Consider the following 27,657-nt stretch of genomic DNA (forward strand, 5'->3'; position numbering starts at 1 on the left):
AATATTTTCAGCCAATAGCTGCTTTCTTCACAGAAAAGTACTTGGAGTGGAAGTGCACCACAGAGGTTGGAAATTCATTCCTTTTCATGTGGGGGTTCCTTTACCCATTGCGCTTGACTAGGATAAGAATGAATAAGAAGTACAATACTATTTAATTCCTATGGAAAAAAAATACCAACAAATTATGTTCCATGAATTAGCAAGGATGTTTGACACCTTAAGTAGTTATATTTCCTATACAGCTGCAATAATGTAAGCTTTAGACAAGAAATTACTTTGCTATTTCTTTTTTTAATGACTGGGTTTTTTTCCTGTGTTGAAGTCATGCTGCCTAAGACAGCTGCAGGTATTTTGGGACAGAGGAAATCCTTGCTTTTGTGAGGCCTGTAGATCCCAAATGGGTGTTATGAGTTAATGGAGCTTACAAAATACAAATACTTCCAAAATTATAACTTTTATCCAGAAGTGGTTTATAAGTCTTGTTTAGACAATGAAAATGTGTGTCACAGCGCAAACTACACAAATAAAATGCAAGTATTTAATAATTTAAGTTTTCCTTCAGTACTTTGAGAAGTAACTCCTGATCAAAGTGAAGAATTACCAAAAGCTAGAACAGTCATGGGGCCCAAATGCAAATTCAGCCATCTCAAAAGAGAAGTTACAATACTTGCCACAATATGCTGCCCAACATTTTTTAGGAGCAATCTACCTGGACTTGGAAACATCAGCTGAATGGGCATTGTATGGGGCAGTTGGGGGCACAAGTGAACCTAAAACTAATTTCAAGTTTAGGCAAGTCCATGGCCTTGCCACAAACTCCTCATGCATGTACTAACTGCAACTGCTGCCTTTTAGATCCATGGCCTAGAAAGAGTGCTACTGGGTATCCTGATGCCTGCATGGGAAATACCTTCATGTGCAGTACACGTGTGGGGACAAACACGAGTTTTGGCACATGTGGCAGTGACCCTCTTTACCCAAAGTTGTTACTGGAGCAACCTACTGGTGTGTTGTGCCTTTCAGGCAAGAATAACAAGCCGACCCTATCTATTCTATGAGTTCGCGGGCAGTCGTGTCGCGTGGCTGTGTGAGCGGGAAAGGGGGTAACGGAGGACAAGGACAGGCGGAAGCAACGAGCTTACAGCGGCGCTCCACGGCGCCTAGGCCTCTCGGAGGCGGACTACAAGTCCCAAGAGCCCTCGCATATCCCGCACATGCGCACACGCGGGCCTGCGCCTCCAACGCGGCGGCGGCCGTGGCGGCAACCCGCGCGCTGTTCTGCGGTCGGGGGCAAGGGGCGCGGCCGTGGGCCGCACTACAGCTCCCGGCGGCCCCTCGCACATCCCGCGCGTGCGCACGGCGGCGGCCCGGCCGTACTCCGCCTTGTCGCCGTAGGTGGGTGGGCGGGTGGGGGGAAGGGAGCGAGCGAGCAAGCGAGCGAGCGCGGCGGTGAGGAGGAGGAGGGAGGGGGGGGTGAGAGTTGAGAGTTCAGCCGCCGCTATCGCTGCCAGCTCGGACTCATGATTCCCATATGCCCGGTAGTTTCGTTCACCTATGGTAAGTAGCGGCGCTCGGGGTGTGTGCGTCCGTGTGCGCGGAGGGGGAGGGGATGCGGCCCGCGCGCGGGGCGGGGGAACGGAGCGGAGCGGGGTAATCCTGAAGCGCTGTGTCTGACCTGGCTCTCGCCCGCTCCTTCTGTCTCTTGTCCGTCTGTCCCCTTCTCTTCTTTCCCCGCTCCTCCTGTGCCAAACCCCCCCCCCCCCCCCCCCGCACCACTCCTCCTGCCGGGCCTCCTGTCATGGCCCCGACCGCTGCCGCCGCCGCTGCTGCCGCTGCCGCCGCCTCTCGGTTATCGTCGCCACAGTGCCCAGCCGGCTGGGAGAAGATGCCAAAATGGCCACCGGCAACTACTTTGGATTCACCCATAGCGGGGCTGCTGCCCAGTATAGGTAACCGCCGCGACCCCTCCCTGCCCTGACCGCCCCTCCCTGCGTCCGGGCCCGCCGCCCCCTCTCCTCTCCTCGCCTCCAGTCCCATGTGTCTGACCGGGATCTCTCCGCCCCCTCGGGCTGAGGGCTCGGGACTGCTCCCACCCCCTGCCCCGTGCGGGGGCTTTTGCTGCACCCCGCGCCTGCGGTTGGTTGTGCCTGAACCCTTCTGGCTGTCCCCCCCGCCCGCGGGTGTGTTTTCTCATCCTCCTGTAAAGGGCTTCGCCTGTATCTCCAGTGGCGTGAGGGTGGGGAGGTGGAGCTGGGCACCACGGAGGAGGAGAATCAGCGGCAGCATCAGGTCCCAAGGCCTTTAAATTAAAATGGCCACTTGCAGTAAACACGACCAGCCAGTTAGTGTCTGTCGCCCTGGGCCCTCTACTCCTTCAGCTTCAGAGAAGATGGGGCTCAATCTCCATCAGTCAGTGTGGGATAACAGAATCCTTTTTAACATAAGATAGAACCCAGCCTCAGGGTGACTCTGAATAAGGGAAAAGCTGAAGCACTAGAAAATACAGGCAACTTCATCCAGTTGAAGCAGTGTTATAATTAATATCTGTAAGGGAGCAAAGAAGATATTTTCAGGGCCAGGCACCTATTAAAAAGGTTTCCTATTTTGATACCTAAGAGCAGGAGCAGGTCTTGTGGTTGAGCTCAGAGACCTGTAACTCTGCATCTTGTGTGGACATTATAACATAACTCATAAGTAGTTTGTGTGTGTTAGAGTTTTGTAGCCGCGTGTTAGAAAGCAGTTTGTAGAATGTAGTCACATTTTCTGAGTTCAGATTGCTTGATTTTGCAAAAAACATCCAATAAGGAACATCTTTAGCTTGTATTGGAGTAGCACTTTAAAGTTCACATTTTAATATTATACATTTCATCAATCTATAATACAAATCTTCCTTGACACGTTAGTCTTCGTTAATGTGAACAACAGAGGAAGAAAGCAAATACGTGAGGGATTTTTAAAAAGTGAATGCAAATGTATGCTACTGTTAACTTGCTTATAAAAATGCACACTGGACAAAGTTTCAGGACTATACAGTTTTACAGAGTCCTTGCAATGACTCTCAATCTATTCTTTCTACTTCTTTTGTCCTGCAAATGGCAATAAAGTACACTCAATTTAATTTACTCCAGTATTCAATAATTAGAGGATTAAAATTGGGACAATATTTCAAACTATTGGGTTCAAGGAAATAGTTTAATTAATCAACAGCTAGAAAGATGAAGCTATTATTGGCACAGAAATCACTATGACTTCCTGTGATTCTAGTTTATGTGTGACCATGTTGGATCATTTAATACTTTCTCATCCTTTCATTTATCCAAAGGATTAATTCAAATTTTTCTAAGGAATGTAGTCTTAACATTAAATAATGGTATTTGAAGTGGTTATAAAGGCCAGATTGGTAGTTGCTCAGGTGTTAGATATTGGATTTGGGAAATTCATTAGTAGTGTGTGCAGGAGGTAGTAGCATGTAGTGTAAGCAGAATAGGTCTCTAAATTGACTGGGTAAGAAAAGGAATAGACTTCTTACTTTATTAGACTATAGATACTACTTTTGATGAAACACATTTGAAATCTTAACTCATTTCATACTTAATCAAAGGCAGTAAAAGAGCTAAGTGCCCTTTAAACCTGTAAATAATGAATTATAAGGATTCTTGTTACTTTCAGCGTTGTCACTGCATAAAATTGCCTGCTGCCCTGCTCATTCAGAATTCTTTGTGTGCAGTACCCAGTAATAATATCATGACTTAATGAGAGAAACATTAGATTATGCAAGTACCAATAGAGGAAATATCTCTGAATATTGCAGTACCTTTACAATTTGTGCTTTCTGCTACTGGCAGTATTGGGACCTAATGTTATAAACCTCCATGAAATGCAAACTTCATCTGTGACTTAAGCAACTGTATGAATCCTTCTGTTCAGGAGCCTGACATAAATGTTAAATTTGGGAGGCTAGTTCTCATTTCTTTATATGTGTGTGATCTGTACCACTGTGTATCTTTAATGTGTAACAAATACTGGCATTCTTGATTCAGTCCTGTAGAGAGGCAAAGTTATGCTTTCATTCTAAAGTTGGCTGATTGAGATGTAGGTATTCTGGAGAGATAAGGGCATCATAAAATGTTGGGACAGAGAAGTGTGCAAATGTGGTCTCATTTGATTAACCTTGTGTTAAGGTTTTGATTGCTGTTAAAAGATAAAGAATCTTTATGTGTCTGAGTTTCATCTGATATTCATACCATGTCCCTGTACAAATGAGACAGGACACAGATGGGAGATTCTTGGGCAGTTAGAAGTGATTTGTAAACTCTGAATTGCCTTCAAGTAGCATCAGTATTACTAGGTGTGTTGAGCTTTGACAGGTAAAGGCAATTTCAGCAGTTCAGGTCCAGAGCAGAGCACAGTGCCTGTGAGTTTGGTTTAAGATGCAATATTCTAGGCAGCCATGTGAAAGTGAACTCTTGCAGTTATAACTGGTTTGGAATTCAAGTGCAGTGCACAGTGTTACAGGATATTCAGGACTGATGCAGAACAGTAAAGGACAGTGAAGTGCTATGGATGGTTAAATTGTCTACTGAGAATTGTTTGCGTGTAGAGTTATTTTTTTTCACACTTGCTAGTACTTCTAATTACTTCAGTGTCTGTTGCAGTTACATCTTCTTCAACTAGATATTGGTTTCAAAAGTAGTTAGTCTTTCAGAGACATTAGGGCTGTGATTCACACAGGGCCTACTAGCCCAACCTTAAAGTGTCATTAAACATTATTGAGACTTGTACTCATGGACAGCAGGAAGATACAGACCATACCATGCAGAGCTCAGTGGTTTCTTCTGAATTGAAAATGTACTGCTAGTCTTAAGCTTATGCTAAGAAAAACATCTATTAATCTTGCAATGTTGTGTTATGGGCATGCTGTTCTGAAATGCAGGGGGAATTAAAGTAATCATAGGATGAAGTTCCCTATATCATAGTATAAAAATTCCAGATGCTTTCTTTTGGGAATTTTTTGCTTATGCATGAATTCTATGCTCATGAATTGCATCACATCTTAGCACATATACATTTTTAGAAAAAAAGCTTCACTGAATAAGGTAGAGCTGCATGTTACTGTTTCGCATTTGCCAACCAGTGTTAGTCTCCATTATCCCAAACATGCTGTCCTAGCTTACATAATGTACATAAGAAGCCTCCAGTAAGCTACTGCTGTTTATAAAAAGATTTTTATAGACTTTTTTTCAAGTCAGTGAGGTCTCGCTCTCAAAGGAGGTGTACCAACATTGGGAAGGCAGTAAGAGTCTCTGGGCTTGTTAGCATGGGCTGTATGCCATTATTGTAGTTCACTAATGATGGGAGACAGAGGAGATGGTGGGGAAGAAAGGTGCCTCACTAATTACAGGAACCTTTGTCATTTTTTAGGAGGGAAGTTTGCCAACTAGTTGCATGCTGAGCACTTGGGGAAGCTTTTCTGTTAATGGTATAGTTATGTCCTCCATATTTATAACCTGAAAATGGATTGATGGTTGCAGGCTTAACTCTGGGGTGTTAAATTGTGTGTAAAATTTTGTCTATTAAAATGCCCCAAGAGTAGGTTAAAGTGTAGTTGTATTGTTGGTACTAGAAAAGCAAAGTAATAGGTTCGGGCAGGAAATACAGAATGTTTTATGAATTGAATATAATATTCCATACAACTGAAGTTTTTTCTTTCATAGAGAACTTGAAAATTTTGGCATTTTTTCTATTTAACATTTTCATTAGTGATCTGGATGATGGGGCAGAATGAACCCTCTGGAAGTAAAACTGGGAGGAGTGGCTGATAGACTATCCTCTCTGTCATCCAGAGAGACCTCAGTGGGTGGAGAGGTAGGCTGATGGGAGTCTCATGAAGTTCAGCAAGGGGTAGAACAAGGACTCACACCTGGGAAGCAGCTTGGCAGAAAAGGATCTGGGGGTCCGGGTGGACACCCAAGTTGAGCATGCCAGCAATGTACCCTTTTGTCATTTGTGCTGTTTGTCTAAAAATGTATTGCCAGCGGGTCAATGGTCCTCTCTGACTCAGCACTGGTGAGAGTCCTGTGTCCAGTTCTGGGCTTCCAGGAGAAGAGAGACATGGAAATACTGGAGACAGTGCAAACAAGGTACCAACAAAGGTGATGAAGGGACCGCAACATCTCTCCTAGGAGGAAAGGCTGAGAGAGCTGGGACTGTCTAGCCTAGAGAAGAGAAGGCTGAGGGGGAATCTCCCTTAACGTGCACAAATACTTGGAGGAAGGATGCAAAGAGGACAGAGCCAGGCTCTTGTCAGTGGTTTCTAGTGACAGTAGGCAGTGGGCATGAATCATCATAACACAAGAGATTCTTTCTGAACACCAGGAAACTTTTTTTTTTTCTTGTGAGGGTGACTGAGCCCTGGCACAGGTTGCCTGGAGAAGTTGTAGAGTCTGCCCTTGGAGGTACTCCAAAACTGTCTGGACACAGTTCTGGATGAATTATGGTAGATGTCTCTGTTTGAGTGGGATTGGACCCTCAGATGACAAGCAAAGGTCCCTTCCAACTTTGGCCATTCTTTGACTCTGTGATTTTTGACAGGTAAAATGTTAGTAGTTGGTACTTTTTCTGGCAGACGTAACAACTCAAGCTCAGAGTGTTCTTTCTGTCTTACATGTTACTATGAACATGGCTGTTGACTAGATTTGAGTAAAATTAATGTTTTGATAATGAGGAAAGCAGCATAGGCAATGAGCTGGCCACTGTGTGCGACTGAGTAAGGACATAGATATAGAGCATATATTGCATAGCTGTTACAGTCACCTGCAGCTATGTTGTAATGTACAGTGAGGAGAGCATTGCAGAGTTTGTATTTACATCAGGTCATGAGACTACATGTGTAGATGAACAAGGCAATAAGAGTGTATTCAAAACAAGATATTGAGGATCTTTAAGGCAAGTTATTGATAGTATATGCTTTAGCAATCTAATAGAATCAGTATTTTTGTTTTGTAATGGAATGATGTGAGAATATTTTTAGAAACAAGGAAGAGAAATGGAAACTCAAAATTGCTTCAAAGAACTGTTTTTTTTTTAAAGCCTGATGTAGTTAAACCATAGAAGATATTACTAGGGGCTGCTGAAATTTAACGTAATTCAAGAGAGTATTGTGCATTTGCATGCCTTCAGGCATCTCTTTGTGTTTAGTGAATTGCGTTACAAACAATGCTCTATTGACAAAACTGTAACGAAAATTATCTCGTATTATTACAGTTCTAAAGAGATCTGTTCAGTCTTCATAGAAATCTTATGTCTGTAGTGAGTGACAGGCTCTAGAAAAGTAGAACTGTAATCGCTAGTAAAGTACAACTTTACAGTAGTGTGATATTTAATTTCAACATTTTCTGCTGTTTATTGTCAAATGTGTTGAGAAAAAAATACTCATTTGATTTTTCTTCTTTTTAATTGCTATTTCAAATACATTTTTACTTTGCCCAGGTTCTATTAATACAGCTAAACTTTAGCAGCCTAGTTATTCAGTCATGCATCTTCCTAGGCTGAGATCTGAAGCAGCATTAGATTTTAGTGCTTCTTTCTGTTTTTGCAGAATTAGGTCTTATTTACTCGGACTATGTTGAAATACCTGATGTAGTGCAGTGTAGAAAATTGTTACCTAAGGTAAACATTAGTCAAAACTGTATAGGAGGAGCTGAGAGAGGTGGTTAGTAGAATTAGAAGAGTAATTATCAAATAGGAATAACTGCAATGGAGTTCCCTAGCGATTGGTTCTGAGTCTTAATTAGTATTTATATTAGTATGGCATGTCATGATAATAGGAAAGGAAAATATTGTCAATATCACTGGCAACTTTACAAGAAGCTACTCTGAAGAAGCTAGACTGTTTGTAAAGAAAGCACTATCTGAAGCAAAGCAGATAGCACAGCTGAAACTTGGTCTGAAATGATGCATAGGCTTCTTGTAATCTGTCGTCAAGAAGAAAGACTAGATAATACTAGTATAAGTGCACAGGGAACTGCAAAAAAGATTAGAGGAGTCAGGCAAAATAATCTAGGAGAGGGAAGTTCACCTCAGTAAATGTGATGAGGTGCTAATCACCAAACAAGGATTAAAAAAACCCTTGGAAGTTGAATGAAGAAATTGGCACAAAAATGTTTTTATGAAAATTCATTATATGAAAATCTGTATTCATCTTAGTGTTAAAAGGTTTTGAATACGACCATGGGGAGAAAAAGGAATGTCATAAATTTAGAAAAAAATATCACTGTTAAGTTCTGTAACATAATGTAATGTAATTTTTTAAAAGGGAAAAGGCAATCAGCTCTAGTATATTTCAGTCTTGCAAACTCGATCACTAGCTCTGCATGGTGTTGCAGAAGCAAGGGGAACAGGTTTGCTAAAGTAAACATGGTCATAGAACTCTATTGGCCTTAGAAATCAAATGATTGAGGCTGTTAATTCTATACCATGATAAGAAATCTCAACACAAAAATAGCACATGAGATAGGAAACTATCTGTACCAGAATCTTATTAATAGTCCTGCTGATAATAGTTGTGATCTCTTTGCAATATTAAATACTGAAAACTGTCAGGTAGCTTTAATCATAAATGTATTCTGAGAAGAAAAGTGTTTTCTTTGGTAAACTGACTGGTACTGTTATGTGATAGTGTGTGTGCTGTATCATATTTTGTAGTCATAACTTAAAAACAGCCTCACAAAACTTGGAGGAGACAAGTTAATGCTTCATAGACAGGTCCCTGTTCTTTCCTGTCGCATTTTTTGGCCGTTTCCCTGTTTATAACTTCTGTAGATTCTGACACTTAGTAGGCCTGTTTTTTAAACTCCAATTTGGTTTCTAACGTTTCTGCTGTTAGAAAATGAGCCCAGCAAAAACAGTTCTCATTTTTTACTGCTATATTATTGAGTTATATCAGTGCACCAAATAGCTTGACAAGTAGCAGAACTAGCACCTGGGATGAATAGGATGACATATTTGGGTTTGGTATATGGGAAAAGGGAGGAAGGAGTGGAGATAGGCTGCAGCAAGACTTTCTTTGTTGGCAATGTTGGACTGTTGATGTGTTCCACTGCAGTCTCAGTTTAACAGTCTACTGTCTGTCTTCCTAATTTAATGCCTTTTTAGTATATATATATGATAATTATAATTACCTCAGAATTTGGGAGTATTTTACACTTCTGTACTGTTAATTATGTAGATAATGCAGCCTCATTTTATGTCCTTCACTTTTACTATTACATAATAGTGTCCCTGAATTTTCTGACAGAGACCAATTTCTTACCTTAAACTGACAAAACAAGAGAATCTTCCTTTATATGTCAGGTAGGAAGAATTGTTTCAAGCTGTGGTAGGAGCTACTCCAAAGTGGTTTAGGTCTTTTCCTTCCACTGTTACACTAGGAGATTGAAAATAAAATGAAATTTAACTGTGAATACAGCTGACAACTGAGTTTTATTTGGATGGAATGCAAGTGATCTTTTAACCAGTTAGGGGCCTACGGTGAGAAGAAGGTGGAGTCCAGACATGGAAGTCCAATAGCAATAAAATTTTGCCGTGTTTCTGCTCTTACGATTTTTTTAATATATCTTGAAGTGAATGGGTTCTGCTGTAATTAAAATGACATGTTCTTCTATAAAGAAAAATTATCAAACACAGGCAAGTTAAGGAAATGTTTTGCAAAAATAATAGTATGTATGGTTACAAGGCACTTTGTTTCTGTTAGTTATATCAGAGATAATATTGCTCACTGCAACTTCTTCCTTTTGATTTTGAGCTTAAGCATACTGCAGTTCCATTGTGCCACTGAGTATGTCTGCTTCAAGTTAGATTTAATTTTTCTATTTTCTTCTGAAGACTGGGAGATGCTACCTTCTTGATAGATAGAGATGTGGTTTTGAATTATCTTTTAATAGTGCTGTGGAGATGTGAAATCCTATAGAGATTCCTAAATAGTGCAGGAAATGTACTAAAAAATTCAGAACATTTTTCCAGATAGTGATATTTTGCCTGGTTCACGTCATTTGTATAAAAATAACTATCTTAAGCTTCTCATCACAATGCAGTTACACATCAGTATAGGACAATAATAATTTCAGTTCAAATAATTCAGTCTTTGAAGCCATCATTTTTTTACTGCTGCTGTTAATATTTACTCATTCTTGGTAAATAGCAACATATTAATGCCCTGCCTGCAGATTTTAGGGAGGCTAATTAGTCTCAGCATGTATCTGGAAGAATGCCAGGAAGATAGGAAGGTAGTAGTCATTCAATCTGACTGTCTTTTATTTTGTGTTGTGAGGCAGTGGACTTCTTTAAAAGCAAGTAGGGCCAGCTTTTGTGATGTTAGGCATCTATGTAAGAAGTCTCCTATCACAAGGATGTATTTAAAGTGTCTCTACCTTAAATGTCAGAGTTATGGAAGCCTTTAAAAACTCATTATTTTAATGTAGTTTATTGAAAAACTTTATACAAGTGCAGGTTGATACTGAGCTGTCACAAAAAAATAGTTTTCTTAGTTTGACAGATGTATCAGTTTTATTCAAGAGCTACTGAAGTGCTTAAAAACTTGGGGGTTATTAAAAGAGAAGTTTAAGACTCCTGTATTTTGAATAAAGGACTTGTGTTCTACTGCTTGGACATAAAAAACCCAACACAAATGCCTCCCTCGCTGAGAAAGTCAACACCTGCATGATAATGTGTGCACCCACAGATTTCAAACAGCCTTTTTTTAATGGGAGTGGAAGAGGAGCAATAAAAGCCATTAAAGTGTATGCACAGATAGATAGCTGCCTCGGTTCTGTTTGTGGAACAGGCAAGCATGAATCAAATCTGGGATTTTGAAATGTGTAGGCATTAGCTTAGTGTGTTGGATTAATCTGATTATTTACTCACTGTGTTTTTCCAATATAGCCAGCAGCCAGCTTCGGGTGTAGCCTATTCCCATCCAACTACAGTTGCTAGCTACACTGTCCATCAGGCACCAGTCGCTGCGCACACAGTTACTGCAGCCTATGCTCCAGCAGCAGCTACGGTTGCAGTAGCTAGGCCTGCTCCAGTAGCTGTTGCAGCTGCCGCAACAGCTGCTGCGTATGGAGGCTATCCTACAGCACACACAGCTACAGATTATGGTTATACACAGAGACAACAAGAAGCTCCACCACCACCACCTCCTGTCACTACGCAGAATTACCAGGTGGGTCTCAAAAAAAAAAAAGGCTTCTGCCATAGGATATTTAAATGATATGTTAAAAAGAGGAGATCTGTTTGGTTAAGAAAATGTAATTATATTTATGGTTTGTTCTTCCGTGAGTCACAGTTTGAATACAACAGAATTGAATACAATTAGTAACAAAAAGTGATAGAATGGGAAGTGAGTGCAGTCTCATGTGGCCCATATAGAGGAATATCAACACTAATACTGCAGGAACTATGATTTAGACATTAGAATAGTAAACAGTAAACTGATGTTTACCTCCAGGTGATTTTGTGAAACTGCTGCCAAAAAGTGTAGTGCTGTCTTGTCTCAGAAGGCTTAAATGTTCAAGTGGTATGCAATAAACTGGGTCATGGAACTAATATAGCTGAAAAACCCTTCCAATAAAAATTTTCAGTGGAGATAGAGACAATGCCCTTGTCAGATTCCAGGGTGCCAAAGGTGCTCTAGTGCCTAGCAGATGAGGGTGTAAGATTGCCCTAGGAGAGAAACTGTCTTTTGCATGGTTTTTCAGTACCCTTTTTGAGATCAGTGCCTAACCTTGTGTGGCTACAGGTTTTATAAGAAAAAGGAACTACTCATCTATTTCATCTTGGATGTTGAAATAGTATCTGTCTTGTAAATGTTCTTAAGCTTTTTAGTTCTAATCTTATAAAGGAATTATCTAGATTCTAATTTTAGTTTATTTCAAAGGACTATGCTATTGCTCCATGCTCTCATTTCTTTTGAATTTGTTATATATGGTAATGAATCATAACGTAGGAGGCGTTCCAGTAGCATGTGTAGTCAGAATCCAAAGTCAGTTATTAAGACAGAAAAGAGAGATCCCTGAACTAAATAAAAATAATTCCAGTTTACACAAGTTGAATGGGAAGGAGATTTTATATTTCTTGGAAATAAAAAGAATTTTTATACATTTGTATGTTTCATCTATAGTAGGAGTTCATTGCTTGCTGCCTCTCAGTTGATCAGCTCTAGTGAAAAACTAGTGAGAGTACAAAAATAATTTGGTAGGGAAAGTGATTTACTAGCACGAGGTTAATTCCTGTATTAAGTCTGAAAAAGACAATCAGGGTTGTTCTTAGCCTAAAGTATTTGTAAATATAAACTTAATTTCTTTAATGTATTTATGTACCTTATGTGTAAAGGTAGTTTTTTTAAAATCTAGTTTAGTGACGAGAAGAAAATACCTTTTTTTTTTGACTCTGCTTATGATTTTTATTAATCCAGATATGCACCTAATGGAGAAATTTGTTGTTTTTTGGTTTGGTTTTTTTTTTTACTTTTTAGGATTCCTACTCATACGTTCGATCTACTGCCCCAGCTGTAGCTTATGACAGCAAACAGTACTATCAGCAGCCAACAGCAACTGCGGCAGCTGTGGCTGCTGCTGCCCAGCCTCAGCCTTCAGTAGCTGAATCCTACTACCAGACAGGTGGGTGACATGATTCAAACATTATACACAGTTGTTATACACAGTCTCTGTTCTGCTTTAATACCTTAGAAATAGGGTGTTGAGTGTTTCACATGATCCAGATTTTTTGTTTGGTTGAGATTTTGGTTTTGTCACGTAATCTCTGTCAATGTGCAGGAAAAGTTACTGCACCTAGAACTTGATCATTATTGCGACATTGCGATAAGTAGCTGTCTCTGAGGTTTCTGTCATTAAATACACTCAAAACATACTTCTAGGCAAACAGGTTGATTTGTCTAGAACCATTATTGAAGTATGTTCATGATAACTTAATTAGAAAGGCTCTTAATTCTTTAGTTACTTGCTAGTTCTTTATTTATTGCTATTGCTACAAAGCATAAATGCTGTTTGTTTTACTTCAGCTAGAAATAACAAAAAAGTTTAGGTGTACTTTGATTTAGTGTATTCTTGTAAAACCATTGAATGAAAGGTTGCCTAGCAAAATGACAGCACAGTTAAAAACAAACAAATAAATCTGAGGGTTTCTAGCATGAGCTGTAAGCTCATGATTGAATAATTGTGTGGTACAATGCTTAAATATGTAAAAACACAAAAAACCAAAACCAATCAAGAAAAAAACCTAAACCAAAACCCACTTGTTACATATTTATTCCTCATCATATCATTACATATGACTTCATGTGTTTTGCATTTCATTAAACTAAAACATATCCATGTTTGTACACTTTTTATTTTCTATTCTAATTAGCTCCAAAAGCAGGATATAGCCAAGGGGCAACTCAATATACCCAAGCCCAGCAAACACGGCAAGTGACAGCTATAAAACCTGCAACCCCAAGTCCAGCAACAACTACATTTTCTATATATCCGGTGTCCTCTACCGTGCAGCCAGTAGCAGCTGCAGCTACTGTTGTTCCATCCTATACTCAAAGTGCAACGTACAGTACAACAGCGGTTACTTACTCTGGTAAGAATTTTGCATATTATGTTAGTGGTACCTTTGCAGTTGCTACAGCAGAGACTTTAAATACTCCCAATTTTAGCAGTTTGTGTTCAGTTGCATCAATCTGCCAAGAAGTACCAGTTTGGTCATTATAATGCCAAAATACGTTGCTGTATCTTTAAAGGAGGTTTGGTGTTTGTACGTGGGTATTTTGTTACATGTGAAAATATAAAAAGCATTGGCATTGCTGCATCCATGGTGTTTTGTGACTGACTGTAAGGTTTAGAAAGAAAAGATGAGAGACATAAAAAATAAGGCAACACATCCTCACAAATATTACCCACGGAAACTGGAAGGGAGCATGCTGGCGTGCAACAGCAGTTAGAGTCAGAGAGCAAGAGTCCAGTATAAATCTTCTAAGTTTGGGCTGTCTTGATCCAGAATGGAAGGAGCATGGGTGATGAAAAAAAGCCTTACCTTCAAACGTTGGAAATCTAAAAAGTAGTTAAAGATAACATTAATATTTACAAATATCTAAATGGTGGATATCAGAAGGTTGGAATGACCCTTTTTTCAGTTGTGTCTAGTGACAAGGGGTAATGAGAAGAAGCTGCAACACAAAAAGTTCCATTTAAACGTAAGGAAAATCTATTTCACTGTTCAGATGAGGGAACCCTGGTACAGGCTTCCCAGGGAGGGTGTGGAGTCTCCTTCTCTAGAGGTCTTCAAAACCCACCTGGACCTGTTCCTGTGTGAGCTGATCTAGGTGGATGTACTTTGGCAGGGGGATTGGACTCGATGATTTCTAAAGGTCCCTTTCAACCCTACCATTCTGTGATTCTGTGTTAACTTCATGGCCAAGTAGTTAACCTTGAACTTCTGTGTTTGTTTTGTTTTCTGTTTAAAAAGGGATTTTAAGACTTCCTTGAGACAGAGCCTGATCAGAGGATTAAAATATTTGAACCAATAGTGTAGAAAGTTCTTGGGAAAACTGACTCAAAAGTATGGAAGCCCAGTTTCCTTGATTTACTCAGCTTTGATACTGGAAATCAAGGACTGTATACCCAGGCTTTAGCAGGCATGCAGCTTCTCTGCACTAAACCAACTTAAATCAGTGAAAGGGAATGTTGATAGCACTAGCCATTTTGTCTTCTGAGTTTTTTCCCCTTCTTCTATCCTGCTTAGCATTTGGAAACTGGAAGACTGCTTACTTTGAGTGGCCTTTGATAAATCTTTTATTAAAATTCTTGTTAAATCATACTAGATCTTACTGGATGTACGAGGAAATTTCATATATTATTTAGGGATGCTTTGGTACATCTAACATGACTGCATGTCTGCAAAGATGTGTGTGAAATCAAATATGTTTTTGATATAATTGGTAGCTAAGTATTTGTGGACTGCGAAACATCAAGAAAAAATCAGACTGCCTAACAAGATCTTAATAAATGGTTTATATCCTGCCCTGCTCCTTCCAACTCTATTATGCAACATGTTTTGAATTAGTGTATTATGTAATTGATACATAGATGTACAGTGATGTAACATTTATTTTGTTTTGATCTTTGAGGTACCTCTTATTCTGGGTATGAAGCCGCAGTGTATTCAGCTGCATCATCCTACTACCAGCAGCAGCAGCAGCAACAGAAACAGGCAGCAGCAGCAGCAGCTGCTGCTGCTGCAACAGCTGCTTGGACAGGGACCACCTTTACTAAAAAGGCACCATTCCAAAATAAACAACTGAAACCAAAACAACCTCCCAAACCGCCCCAGATCCACTACTGTGATGTTTGTAAGATCAGCTGTGCTGGACCACAGGTATCTGTATTATGTAATATTCTGCTATACATTTCAGTCCTAATTTCCTCAGCATAAAAAATGTCTCCTTTAAGAATATTTTAAAGACCCCATTATGTACTGAAGAAATAGTCAAATGAAAATTGTGCACTGTTATAGAAAGAGTTCCTATAGGAAGACAAAAAGATATGTCCCCTGAGCTTGTACAGAGAAGCTTCAGCTTTGCATTGGACTTCTAAATATCGTAAAATTTTAATTTTATTTGCTTTTTAGCATAGCGAGCTTAGAAAATACTTGTTTCAAAAGTATGGAATTATATAAATTTTGTGAATAGTAAACCTGAAAGTTCTTCAATATAGTCCACATCCCAGTCTAGTTTCAGAGTGGGTATAAGTGTATGGGAAATAGATAACAATTCATGCAAAGTGTTTGTGTGTGTGTGTGTGTCTGGCTAAACAGTTCTTAATTTTTAGGTAAATTTGTCGATATTTCCATCATCTACTCTCTAGATTGCCAGTGTTGCTATAGGAGCAATTACTAACTTCTGTGTTTCATTTTCAGCATAGCTGTTTATGTACTACCTTCTTTTGAATTTGTTTTTTTGGTTCTCTAGATACACTTGATCACTGTGGTATTGCAGTTTGAGGGAAATTTAAGATCAAGAATAACTGAATGAAATGCAGGAAACTACAGTTTTCTGATCAGATCATTTTTGAATGGTAGTATTTGTCAACCAATACTTCATTAAGGAAGTAAGAAGTTATAGGAGAAAAAGTCCATTTTGTGTTGCTTAAAGTGGAATCCTGATGGCAGAGAAGAAAATTTCGTGGTCTTAAAAGTGGCCTGCTAGTGCTTTACAGCATGTCGTATGTAAAAAATGCCCAGTGTAGGAATTTTTTCTTACACAAAGTATGTGTTTTATGCAGTATTCTATATTATATGTATTAATATGAATGATGAATGAGCAGTACAAAGACAGCTTATTGTGTGTGTTGTTTATTTAAACAGACTTATAAAGAACACTTAGAAGGCCAGAAACACAAAAAGAAAGAAGCAGCGTTAAAAGCGTCCCAGAACACAAATAACAGCAGCACTTCTGCTCGTGGAACTCAGAATCAATTGCGATGTGAGCTTTGTGATGTGTCTTGTACAGGGGCAGATGCCTATGCTGCCCATATCCGTGGAGCCAAGCATCAGAAAGTAAGAGTTTTCTCTTTTGTTTTTTTTGGTTGTATGTCAGTAGCGTATTTCTTCCTGTATTTGCTTCTCATCTTAGAGAGGGAAAAATAGGCAGAAACAATGTAATTTGAATTAACTTGTGTATATATGTTTAGTTCTGCTTTTTGTTTCACACTTACCTTTGAGCTCACTAGCAGAGGGGCCTTGTCCCAAGAAAGGGGGAAAATATTGCCATGGTTATCAGTGGGAAGCAGCAGTCTGTTTCAATGCTTGACAACCCTTTTGGGGAACATATTTTTCCTAATCTCCAATCTAAACCTCCAGTGGTGCATCTTAAGGCCATTTTCTCTTCTCCTATCACTTACTATGTGGGAGAAGAGACTGGCCCTCACCTCACATAACATCCTGTCAGGGAGTTGTACGTAGTGTTCATGTCTCTGCTCAGCCTTCTCTTCTACGGACTAAACAGCCTCAGCTCCCTCAGCCACTCCTCGTCAGACCTGTGCTCCAGACCCTTAAACAGCTCCAGTGCTTGTCTCTGGATGTACTCAGTGTCCCTCTTGCAGTGCAATAGTCACTAACCACTGCTAATTTAGGTTATTGTCACTGTGAAAATGAAATCTCAGGGGAGTCTATTTATTTCTGCGGTACAATGAAGAAACTTGTGCATTCTACTGGAAAAAAAAGTAATTTCATAAAGTTGCTTGAACTTACAGTATTGTGTGACACTAATATGTCTGTGTTCTCATGAGGAACATCAAAAGAGAAAACACCTAGAGAAGTGTATATATAGAGTTGTGTGCATATCACAGTATGTGGAGCACATATGTTTGTAGACATGTTTGCATTAAAGGCATGTCTCACAGATTTGTGGGGTTTTACTGTTATTTTCAAACCCAGTCCTTCGTTTTGAATTTGCATGTTTTGTTCTTCTGGACTACATGTACCCTTTTTTCAGGTGATGGTCGGCTATCACCAAAAAGAAATATATTTTTATCTGAACCATGTTGTGGAAGAGTTTCTGTTTATTACTTCTAAGAATAACCATGTACTTCATTACTTTATATGAGACACTAAAGAGCTCTGAAATACACCACATGCAGCCTCCTGAACTATCTTTACTGATGTGCTTTTTTAAAAAAAACTCATCTTTTGCCTAAGGAGTCTATTCCATTTTGCTAGATAACCTGGAATTTCTTACAGTATGAGTGCTCTTCAAATGTAGTGATCAAAAAAGACAGTACTGTTAAACCTGAATTAAATTAACTCTCATTTGCAAATACTGTTTGGAAACAGAATTATTCAATGTACTACACTTTTAGAGAGAGAAAAAAGCAATGAGGCACTAAAACGGTCATATTAAAGCAGTCGGAGCAAAATGTTTCCTTGAGTTTTACCAGCTTGTGAGTTTATGGCCTTTCTGTTCCCATCTACATAGCTCTGAGTAAATATCTGAATTACTAGTGAAAATAAGCAATGTGTGGTAACTGTTGACTCTTGTTACAGATGATGAGAGCTTTTACAAGTCTATCTTTTCTTTTTTTCCCCAAGATCAGTTTTTTTAAAAACCAATACCTAACTTTTTAGTGATACTGATGTTTGTGTTTCTTCATTTTTCATAGTTATCTAAGGGAAACCATATTATGGATTTCCTCTAATTCTTGCAGGTAGTGAAGTTGCACACAAAACTTGGCAAACCTATTCCTTCAACTGAACCAAATGTGGTTACCCAAGCTACTTCCTCAACATCCACATCTGCTTCCAAACCAACTGCCTCTGCTTCAAATATAGCAACTAGCAGCAGTACTGTGAACTCCTCTGTTGCATCTTCTGCAGTGAAAGTTCTTACTCCCACGACAAACACACCACTTAACACGGCGTCCAACAACAAAACATCTTCAGCTGCTGCTAATATAGCTGTAAAGAAAATATCTACACCGAAAATAAACTTTGTTGGCAAGTACAGAAGTCAGTCTTTATTTTGAAACCTAACCTATTTTATATTTTTTCTTAAGACTTAGCACAGCAAAGACAAATGCATTTAGTTAACTTTGTGCATGAGTAACTGTTGTGTTTAAGGGGATTACTGATACATGAAAGTAGAACTGTCTGTAGAAGTTTCACTTAAAAATGTATGGTGTTTTCTGCCCACTTGTCTCCACCTCGTATCTCTTGGAGGCTTCTCCCATCTTCATAAGAAGCCTTCCACATTTGGTTTCTTATGGAGTAGTTGCTGGAGTGTTGCAGTTTACAGTCTAGTTTGTCCTTATTCCAGTTTACAGTCTTAGAACCTAAGGCAACCTGCAGTAGATTGGTGGTTGATAACTGAGCAACTGAAATATCCTGCTAACAGTGTAAATATAACAATGGAAACTTTTAAAATAAGTGTGACAGACATTTAGAGGTGGAAAGCAACTGTTCCACAATAAGCTACCTTGCTCTTGAGGGAAAGACTTATGTGGTTGCAGCACTGAGAATATACTGTTATCCTTGTTGCTACAAATACTGTAAGGTTTTAAAGTACTTTTTTGGATCTATTTAGCAAAAAAGCATATTATCTGATGACAAAACGGAAATTATTAAAATATGTTTACTGAGTTTTTCCCATTCAGTCTTGTGTCTTTTGAGAAGACATGAAAATTGCAGTTAAAGCAAAAATTTTTCTTGCTAAAATAAAATCTTAATTGTTTAAATAACTTGAATGTTGTTAAACTTTTTTAAATATTTAATTGTTTTTAAGATATGTTGAAGTTTTAACACATTTTAAAAGACTGATAATGTTTTGGCTAGAATTGCAAGTAAAGCCTTCAATTTGCACATCATAAGTAATCACATTCTCGTTTTATGAAAGTTAAATCGTTAACTTTTTTGACTTGTAGGTGGCAATAAGCTTCAGACAACAGGAAGTAAACTGGAAGAAATGAAATCAGCTGAAAGTATTAAAACAACTCCTGCTGCTACAGTTCAGACACAGGAAGTAAAACCAGACACAGCAGCTGAAGCAGTAACGCCCACAACTCTTGCTGCCTTGCAAAGTGATGTCCAGCCAGTGGGCCATGACTATGTGGAAGAGGTATTGATATGAAAATTATTTTTTTACTATTTATCCTGGTTTAATTTGGAACAGAGTTAATTTTCTCCCTAGTAGCTGGTACAGGGCTGTGGTTTGGATTTACTGGGATAATAAGGTTGGTAACACTGATGTTTTAGTTATTTATGATTAGTGTTTATCACAAGTTAAGGATTTTTCAGTTCCTTGTGCTCTGCCCGCAGGGAGGTACACAAGGACCTGAGAGACAGTATGGCCAGGACATAGCTATTCCATACTGTAGAATATTATGCCCAGTATATAAACTGGAGGGAGCTGATGGGGAGGAGCAGATTGCTGCTTGAGGGTGTGTCGTGGTTTGGCCCAGCTAGCACAGCAGCACCACAACAGTCTCTTGCTTGGTGCCCCCATTCACCCCCACCCTCGTTAGGATGGCAGAGGCCCCAGCGAAATGGGAGTAAAAAGATAAGCACGGTTGTGGATTAAGACAAGGGCAGAGAGGGCTCCCTACCAGTTGCGGTTCTGGGCCAAACAGACTCCAGTACTCAACTTAGAGAGGAAAGCAGGAAAGTTTATTCTACAAGAGACAGAACAGAATAAAAGCAAAAAGGGAGTAGGATGATGAGAAAATTACAACCAGCCTTTTAAGGTCTCCCTCCCCCATCCCTCCTTTCTTCCCAGGCCCAGCTCACTGCTCCCGATATCTCTACCTCCCCCCACCTCAGCCGCTCAGGGGGGCAGGGAATGGGGGATGTGGTCAGTCTGTCACAGATGGGCTCTGCCGCGTCTGTCTGCTTAGATGAGGACAACTCCTGGCATTCTTCCCCTGCTCCAACACAGGGTTCCTTCCCCGGGACACAGTCCTTATCAAACTTCTCTGGTGTCGGTTGTTCCCAACAGCTGCAGCTTCTGCCAATACAGGGTCCCTCACACGGGACACAGTCCTTGGTGAACGTCTCTGGCGTGGATTCTTTGCCACGATTGCAGTTTCTGCAGTTAATGGGTCTCTGTCTCAGGACAAGGCCTCTTCTGGGCATAAGTTTAATGAGCTGCTTTGTCGTGGGTTCCTCCCCACAGTTACAGCTGTGGATAAAGGGTCCCTCCTTCGGGACATGGCCTCTTCTGGCCATAGTTTTAAAGAAGAAATTCACTGCCCCTGGCTCAGGGTCTGCAGTGAAGTGGTTGGGTCCCTCCCACAGGACACGGCCTCCTCTGGCCATAGTCACTGTCCCTGGCTCGGGGCCTTTAATGAAGTGAATGGCTGCCCCTGCTCCGGGGCCAGCTTTAGCAGAATGAGTCTCTGCCCTGATACGGGCTCATTATCAAAATGAGTCTCTACCACTGATGTGGAGTCTTTAAAGAAATGAAAATAAATCTCAGCTTCACCAGGTCTCTCCATAGAATGCAGGGGAGCCTCTGCTCCAGCACACCTCCTCCTCTCTTTCCTCACGGACTTTGGAGTCCTCATGGTTGTTTCTCTCACTGTTCCTACTCCTTGCACCACACCAGCCAGAAGGAAAAGAAAGGACAGAGAAGGAAGAAGATGGAGGAAGAAAAACCTCCTCTTCTGGCTTCTTCCTAAAAAGTGATTGTGGAGATGTCTAATTGGCTGAGCTCCAGCAGTGGGTCTGGCTCTGAGCTGGAGAGAGTTGTGAGCGACTTCTTACAGGAGCCATCTTTACAGCCCCTTCCCCCTTACCAGAAAAGGCTGTCATGTCAAACCATGGCAGGGTGGTCTGGGCATTTATCAGCAGGTGGCGAGGAATTCTGTTGTGTATGTCTTAGTCTTTTTTGGGGGTTATTTCTGTTATTTCTATTAATTATTACTATATCTTTCATTATTACATTGTTTGTATCTCAGTCCATGAGTTCTTTTTTTTTTCTGATTCTCTCTCCCATTTCATTGGGGGTGGAGAGGAATGATCAAGTGACTGCATGGTAATTAGTTGCTGGAGCTAAACCTCAACAGTATTTTAGTGAAAATTTGTTCAACATGAAGTAGTATCACACAGTGAGTGAGACTGGACAGGACTTCTAGAGGTAACCCCCTTCTCAAACATGTACACCTTGAGGCATTGCCCAGGACCATGTCCAGATGGCTTTTGGGTGGCTTCAAGCACGGAGACTCCACGACTTCCCCAGGCAACCTGTGCCAGGGCGCAGTCACCCTCACAAGAAAAAAGAGTTTCTTGATGTTCAGAGAGAGCCTCTTGTGTTTCAATTTGTGCCCATTGCCTCTGGTCCTGTCACTAGGCACCACAGACAAGAGCCTGGCTCTGTCCTCTGCACCCTTCCTTCAGGTATTTATATACATTAAGAAGATTCCCCCTCAGACTTCTCTAGGTTAGACAGTCCCAGATCTCTCAGCCTTTCCTCCTAAGAGAGATGCTGCAGTCCCAGCCCTTCAGTACCTTTGTTGGGGCCTTGTTTGGACTCTCTTCAGTACTCCCATGTCTCTCTTCTCCTGGAAGCCCAGAACTGAACACAGCACTCTCACCAGTGCTGAGTTAGAGGGGAAGGATCGCTTCCCTCAACTGCTGGGAGTACTTTCTCCAATGCAGACCAGCATGTCCATCACCTTTCTTGCTGCAAGGGCATATCACTAGCATGGTCAACTTGGATGTCCACCTGGACCTCCTTTTCTGCCAAGCTGCTTTCCAGGTCAATGAGCCCCAGCATATATTGATGCAAGGGATTTTTCTTCCCCGGGTGCAAAACTTTGCACTTCCCCTGTTAAACTTCATGAGATTCCTGTCACCCCATTTCTCCAGCTGATCAAAATCCCTCTTCTCTGGATGTCAGCACAACCCTCTGGCTTATGAACCACTCCTACAAGTTTTGTGTCATGCGCAAACTTGCAGAGATTTCACTCTGCCCCATTATTCATGTCATTAATGTAGATGTTAATCAGGAGTGGACCCAGTATTGATACTGCTAGTTTCTAGCCTCCAACTAGGCTTCATTCTCCCTCTGAGGCTGGGGAGGCTGGGCATTCAGCCAGTTTTCAGTCCACATCATTGTATCCTTATCCAGCCTATGCATCAGTAGCTTGTATGTGACAATATTATGGTGAGACTGCATCAAAGGCCTCTTGAAGTCTAGGTAGACAACATCAGCTGCTGTCCCCTCACCTACCTAGATGATCATTTCATCGCAGGTGTTTACCAAGTTTTTCAAGCATGACTTTGCTATTAATGTGCCTGGAAATGGTTTCCAGGATTAGCTGTTCCACAACCTTTTCAGGAATCAAAGTGAGGCTGACTGACCCATAATTCCCTGAGTTGTCCTTAAGAGTGACAAGGCATTGAACCTGCAAGGCTTACGCATATGTTTATATATTTTGTCTTCATGCCCAGTGGAGTATTCTCCATGTGGGTATCATGAGATATGGTGGATTACGTCTGATGTAAGTTTTCTGTGATTTGCAAGTTTTTAATTACTTGTCTTAGTATATTCAGGCTTGAGTGTAAAGCTCAGTATGCTTTAGAAGGGAAAAATTTTTTTCTTTGTTTGTTGTCAAGCACAATGGTGTACCTGTCAGAATTGAAAGTTCTACTTTGACTTCTTTCTTTGTGTGAATGCTTTAGCATGCCTTGAGACAGGTAGGCACCATCCAGTGTCACTGAATTAGACTGATTTTGTTGTGTTATAACTTTCTTTTCCAGGTAAGAAATGATGAAGGAAAGGTAATCCGCTTTCACTGTAAACTCTGTGAATGCAGTTTTAATGACCCTAATGCCAAGGAGATGCACTTAAAAGGGAGACGACACAGACTTCAGTATAAGGTTAGTAGAAATACTAATGCTTCAATCTGAAAATCCCCCAGATGTTGGCTGACTGATCAGACATTCTTGCCATTAAAGACTAGAAAAAAGTAGGTATTCTGAGGAAACAGCATAAAAAAAAAAAAGTAGAGAAATGTATTTCTTAGGAAATTGTCTTGGTTTCAACTGAAATAGAATTCATTTTGTTCCTGGTAGCTGGTACAGGGCTGTGGTTCGGATTTAGTGTGAGAAAAATGTTGGTGCTTTAGTTATTGCTAAGTAGCACTTTTCTTGTGATAAGAGTTTTTCAGTTTCCCATCCTCTACTGGCAAGCAGGTGAACAAGAAGCTGTGAGGGAGCATGGCCAGGACAGCTGACCTGAACTATACAGATGGCTATTCTATACCATAAAATGTCGTGTCTAGTATATAAACTGGTGAGGGTTGGTCAGGAGGGGCTGATCACTACTCAGGTATTGGTCAGCAAGTGGTGAGCAATTGCATTAGGCTTCATTTCTCTTTTCTTGGGTTTTATTTCTTTCTTTTTGGTACACTAATTTTCATTATTATTATGGTTATTCTAGTATATTGTTGATACTATATTTTATTTTATTTTATTTTTTAAACTGTTCTTATCTCAACCCACAAGTTTTACTTCTTTTTTTTTCTGATTCTCCTCTCCATTGCACTGGTAGAGGGGAGGAGTGAGCGAGCAGCTGCATGGTGCTTAGCTGTTACATCGGAGTTTAACCACCACAGGAGTGTATAGTCTTTAGAGAAGTAACACAGCCTGTGAAACTGTATTTCAATTTAATCTTTTTATAAACACTTTGAACATTGCTTCCAAACAACCTTTACAATGTTAAAATAGGATACAATGTATGCAAGCAACAACACCTTCTTTATGTTGTTTGCCATGAACTTCAAATAGTGTAAAGTAGTAGCACTCAATTTTTTTGGCAGGATAGGCTATATGGAGACATTTGAGAAACAAACACTGCATATTTTTTAGTCTTGAATGGTGAGACACCTGTACTGACATACAGGGTGCATTTTGAGTTTTATCTGATGATATTGGAAGGAACCTAGTGTAGTCATAGGAGACACAATGGACCTGAATAATCATGAAAGGAGTGAAAGAAGATTAAAAATACAAAATTTTATACAGTAACTCAAGAGTATGTCTCTAATGAGTTTCCCTCGAGGAACAGAGCATCAGGAAGCACACTGTAGTTAAGGTGTAATGTGTTTTGAGGCTATACAGTAGTCACCCTGCCTCAGAACTAACAGCAAATTACTTAGTATTTCATATCACATTTTAAACTTAAATTGCTTTATTCTCATATAAATGAACAGAGAATCCATACTATTTCTAATATGTTGCTATTTCTTTCCTTTAAAATACTGGACACAGATTTTTCTTCAATTATACATTCAGTGCAGTTCTAAAACTGCATTTTACTCCCCCTGATTTTATCATAGACCATTAGTGTGTGTTAAATATGTCAGAAGAACTCTGTAACCTTGAGAAGACAAAAAAACCCCATTTCATTCATTATTTTCTAAACTAGAAAAAAGTAAACCCAGACTTACAAGTAGAAGTAAAGCCTAGTATTCGAGCAAGAAAAATTCAAGAAGAGAAGATGAGGAAACAGATGCAGAAAGAAGAATATTGGAGAAGGAGAGAAGAGGAGGAACGCTGGAGGATGGAAATGAGGTAATATATTCCGTTTTATGAATGAGTGGGATAAAGATATAGTCAGCTTATCTAAAGCTAGCTCTGGTTCTGTAGTTACTTATTTGGGGTAATTGTTATGGAAACTCTTTACTGTCTCATATTAATTAAGTTGTCGTTTTCCCTCCGAGGTTTTTGTTTCTGAGTGTTCAGTCACTCTGAGGAATGGAGACTTTTTATTATTTTTCTGTAAATTCAGACCTACCTTCAAAATAATCATTTGTTGTAGTTACCCCCTGGGGTTCACTGCTATTTGCTTATGTCTACTAGAAATGAGTTACTGAGGATGTACAAGAATTTATTTGGAATGGTTGCAAGTGCTCAGCTGCTATATAAAGAGAACACTTGGACTGATGTTTTTCAGGCGATATGAAGAGGACATGTACTGGAGGAGAATGGAGGAAGAGCAGCATCACTGGGATGACCGTCGCAGAATACCAGATGGAGGATATCCTCATGGTCCTCCAGGACCTCTAGGTCTGCTGGGAGTTAGACCAGGAATGCCTCCTCAGCCCCAAGGACCAGCTGTGAGTTTCTTAACTTGAGGAAAAAAATTAAATCATACCTAGCAGGAGACACAGTTAAGAACTATAAATTATAAGTTCTGTTTCAATTGTCTCCAGTGTTTCTTAGTAAAGGATTTGGAAAAGTGAAGAATCAATTGTATGCTAACAAAACTGTGTAGGTGGGCCTGTCTTTCAAAGTCCGCTGAAATGACCAAAGGATGCCTTAAAGTCAGATATTGTTTCTCCTGAAATACAAGTCTCTCTGGATTTGTGTGCTACTTTTTATTTGTATAAACAACATTATTTATTTAATTGTGGACAAATGCCTAGATAAAAAGTGGTTGAATCATCAGTCGCAGAGAATAATACTTAGTGGTGGGTCATACACTTGGGGATCAGCAACAAGTGCATGAGTTTATACTGGGATTTCTCCTGTTTGCACCTGATGCATGATCTGAAGGGTAATGGAATGAGTGCACACTCAAGGCTTGCAGCAGACTGAATCAGTTTGGGGAAAGACAGGAGAGAGTTGTGATCAAGGGGGCAGGGTTTAGTTGGAGGCCTGTGTCTAGTGGAGTCCCTCAAGGGTCTGTGCTGGTATGGGTACTGTTCAATATATTCCCTTGCTGAGGGAACAGCGGGCACTGTCAGCAAGTTTGCTGATGATACCAAACTGGGGGAAGTGGCTGACACATGAGAAGACTGTGCTGCTATTCAATGAGACCTGGACAGGCTGGAGAGTTGGACAGGGAGAAATGTAATGAAATTGAACAAGGGCAAGTGTAGAGTCTTATATCTGAGAAAGAATAACTCCATGTACCAGTACAGGCTGGGGAATGAACGCTTAGAGAGCAGTGTAGGGGAAAGGGACCTGGAGGTCCTGCTGGACAGCAAGATGAGCATGAGCCAGCATGTACTCTCATCGCCAAGAAGGCCAGTGGTATCCTGGGGTGTTTTAGAAGGGCTGTGAGCAGTAGGTCAAGAGAGGTTCTCTTCCCCCTCTACTCTGCCTTTGTGAGACCACATCTGGAATATTGTGTCCAGTTATGGGCCCCTCAGTTCAGGAAGGACAGAGAGCTGCTGGAGAGAGTTCAGTGCAGGGCCACAAAGATGATGGAGTGAAGCATCTCCCTTACAATGAAAGGCTGAGGGAGCTGGGGCTCCTCAGCTTGGAGAAGACTGAGGGTGACCTCATTAATGTTTACAAGTACATAAAAAGTGAGTGTAAGTAGGATGGAGCCAGGCTGCTCTCAGTGATGTCCAACGATAGAACAAGGGGCAATGGATACAAGCTGGAACATAAGAGGTTCCAAAGAAACATAAGGAAAAACTTCTTCACTGTTCAGGTGAGGGAGCACTGGAATGGGCGGCCCAGATATGTTGTTGAGTCTCCTTCTCCGGAGACATTCAAAACCCACCTGGATGAGTTGCTGCGTGACTTACTCTAAGTGGCCCTACTCTGGCATGGGGGTTGGACTAGATGGTCTTTCAAGATCCCTTCTGTGATTCTGTGAATAGTTGGTACCTTGGAGGGCAGGGCTGCTCTCTAGAGGGACCTGGGCAGGCTGGAGGAACAGACCAACAGGAACTTGTACAAAATTCTGTAAGGACAAATGCCTAATGCTGCAGCTGGGAAGAATAACACCTTGCACTGATACGGGCTGGGGAGGGACAGGCTGGGTAGCAGTCCTGCTGAAAGTGATCTGAGGATGATGGCAGATAGCAATCTAAGTCAGTGGTTTGCCCTGGCAGCAATGAAGGCCAACAGCATCCTGCATTAACTTCACAGAAGCATAATCAGTCCATGAAGGGAAGTGACCAGCTTTCATTATTCCCAAACTGTAATACTATTTAACTTTGAGACTTTCCAGTACAATAAAGATACTATAAACCATAGCAGGTTCAGTAGGGCTGCCTGGTGGTTAGAAATCTGGACTGTATGCCCTTTGAGAAAAGACTGAGAGATCTGGGCTTGTTCAGCCTGCAGAAGGGAGAACTTCAGTGGCAC

At 40.5% G+C, this 27,657-nt stretch overlaps 1 protein-coding gene and 1 non-coding gene across 5 annotated transcripts in view; both read left to right on the top strand.

Moving 5' to 3' along the window:
• The first annotated feature begins 1,458 nt into the window (after positions 1–1,458).
• The window catches only part of ZFR (zinc finger RNA binding protein), a 43,039-nt gene continuing 16,840 nt past the window's right edge, over positions 1,459–27,657 (top strand). The window contains exons 1-12 of one of the 4 annotated variants that reach the window (XM_062017596.1): positions 1,459–1,557; positions 1,865–1,949; positions 10,939–11,221; positions 12,533–12,677; positions 13,426–13,644; positions 15,191–15,438; positions 16,426–16,617; positions 18,264–18,564; positions 19,476–19,669; positions 23,311–23,430; positions 24,980–25,125; positions 25,508–25,670. In XM_062017596.1, the coding sequence (XP_061873580.1) occupies positions 1,521–1,557; positions 1,865–1,949; positions 10,939–11,221; positions 12,533–12,677; positions 13,426–13,644; positions 15,191–15,438; positions 16,426–16,617; positions 18,264–18,564; positions 19,476–19,669; positions 23,311–23,430; positions 24,980–25,125; positions 25,508–25,670 (2,133 nt within the window). In that variant the 5' untranslated portion in view covers positions 1,459–1,520. The remainder of the gene's footprint in view (positions 1,558–1,864; positions 1,950–10,938; positions 11,222–12,532; positions 12,678–13,425; positions 13,645–15,190; positions 15,439–16,425; positions 16,618–18,263; positions 18,565–19,475; positions 19,670–23,310; positions 23,431–24,979; positions 25,126–25,507; positions 25,671–27,657) is intronic. The other 3 variants (XM_062017597.1, XM_062017599.1, XM_062017598.1) reach the window with 3 other exon arrangements.
• On the top strand, positions 8,348–8,484 carry LOC133628979 (small nucleolar RNA SNORA66). The gene has a single exon (XR_009820939.1). It is a non-coding gene; the product is annotated as a small nucleolar RNA SNORA66 (small nucleolar RNA).

This window comes from Colius striatus, chromosome Z (assembly GCF_028858725.1).
Source record: "Colius striatus isolate bColStr4 chromosome Z, bColStr4.1.hap1, whole genome shotgun sequence".
Classification (NCBI taxonomy): Eukaryota; Metazoa; Chordata; class Aves; order Coliiformes; family Coliidae; genus Colius; species Colius striatus.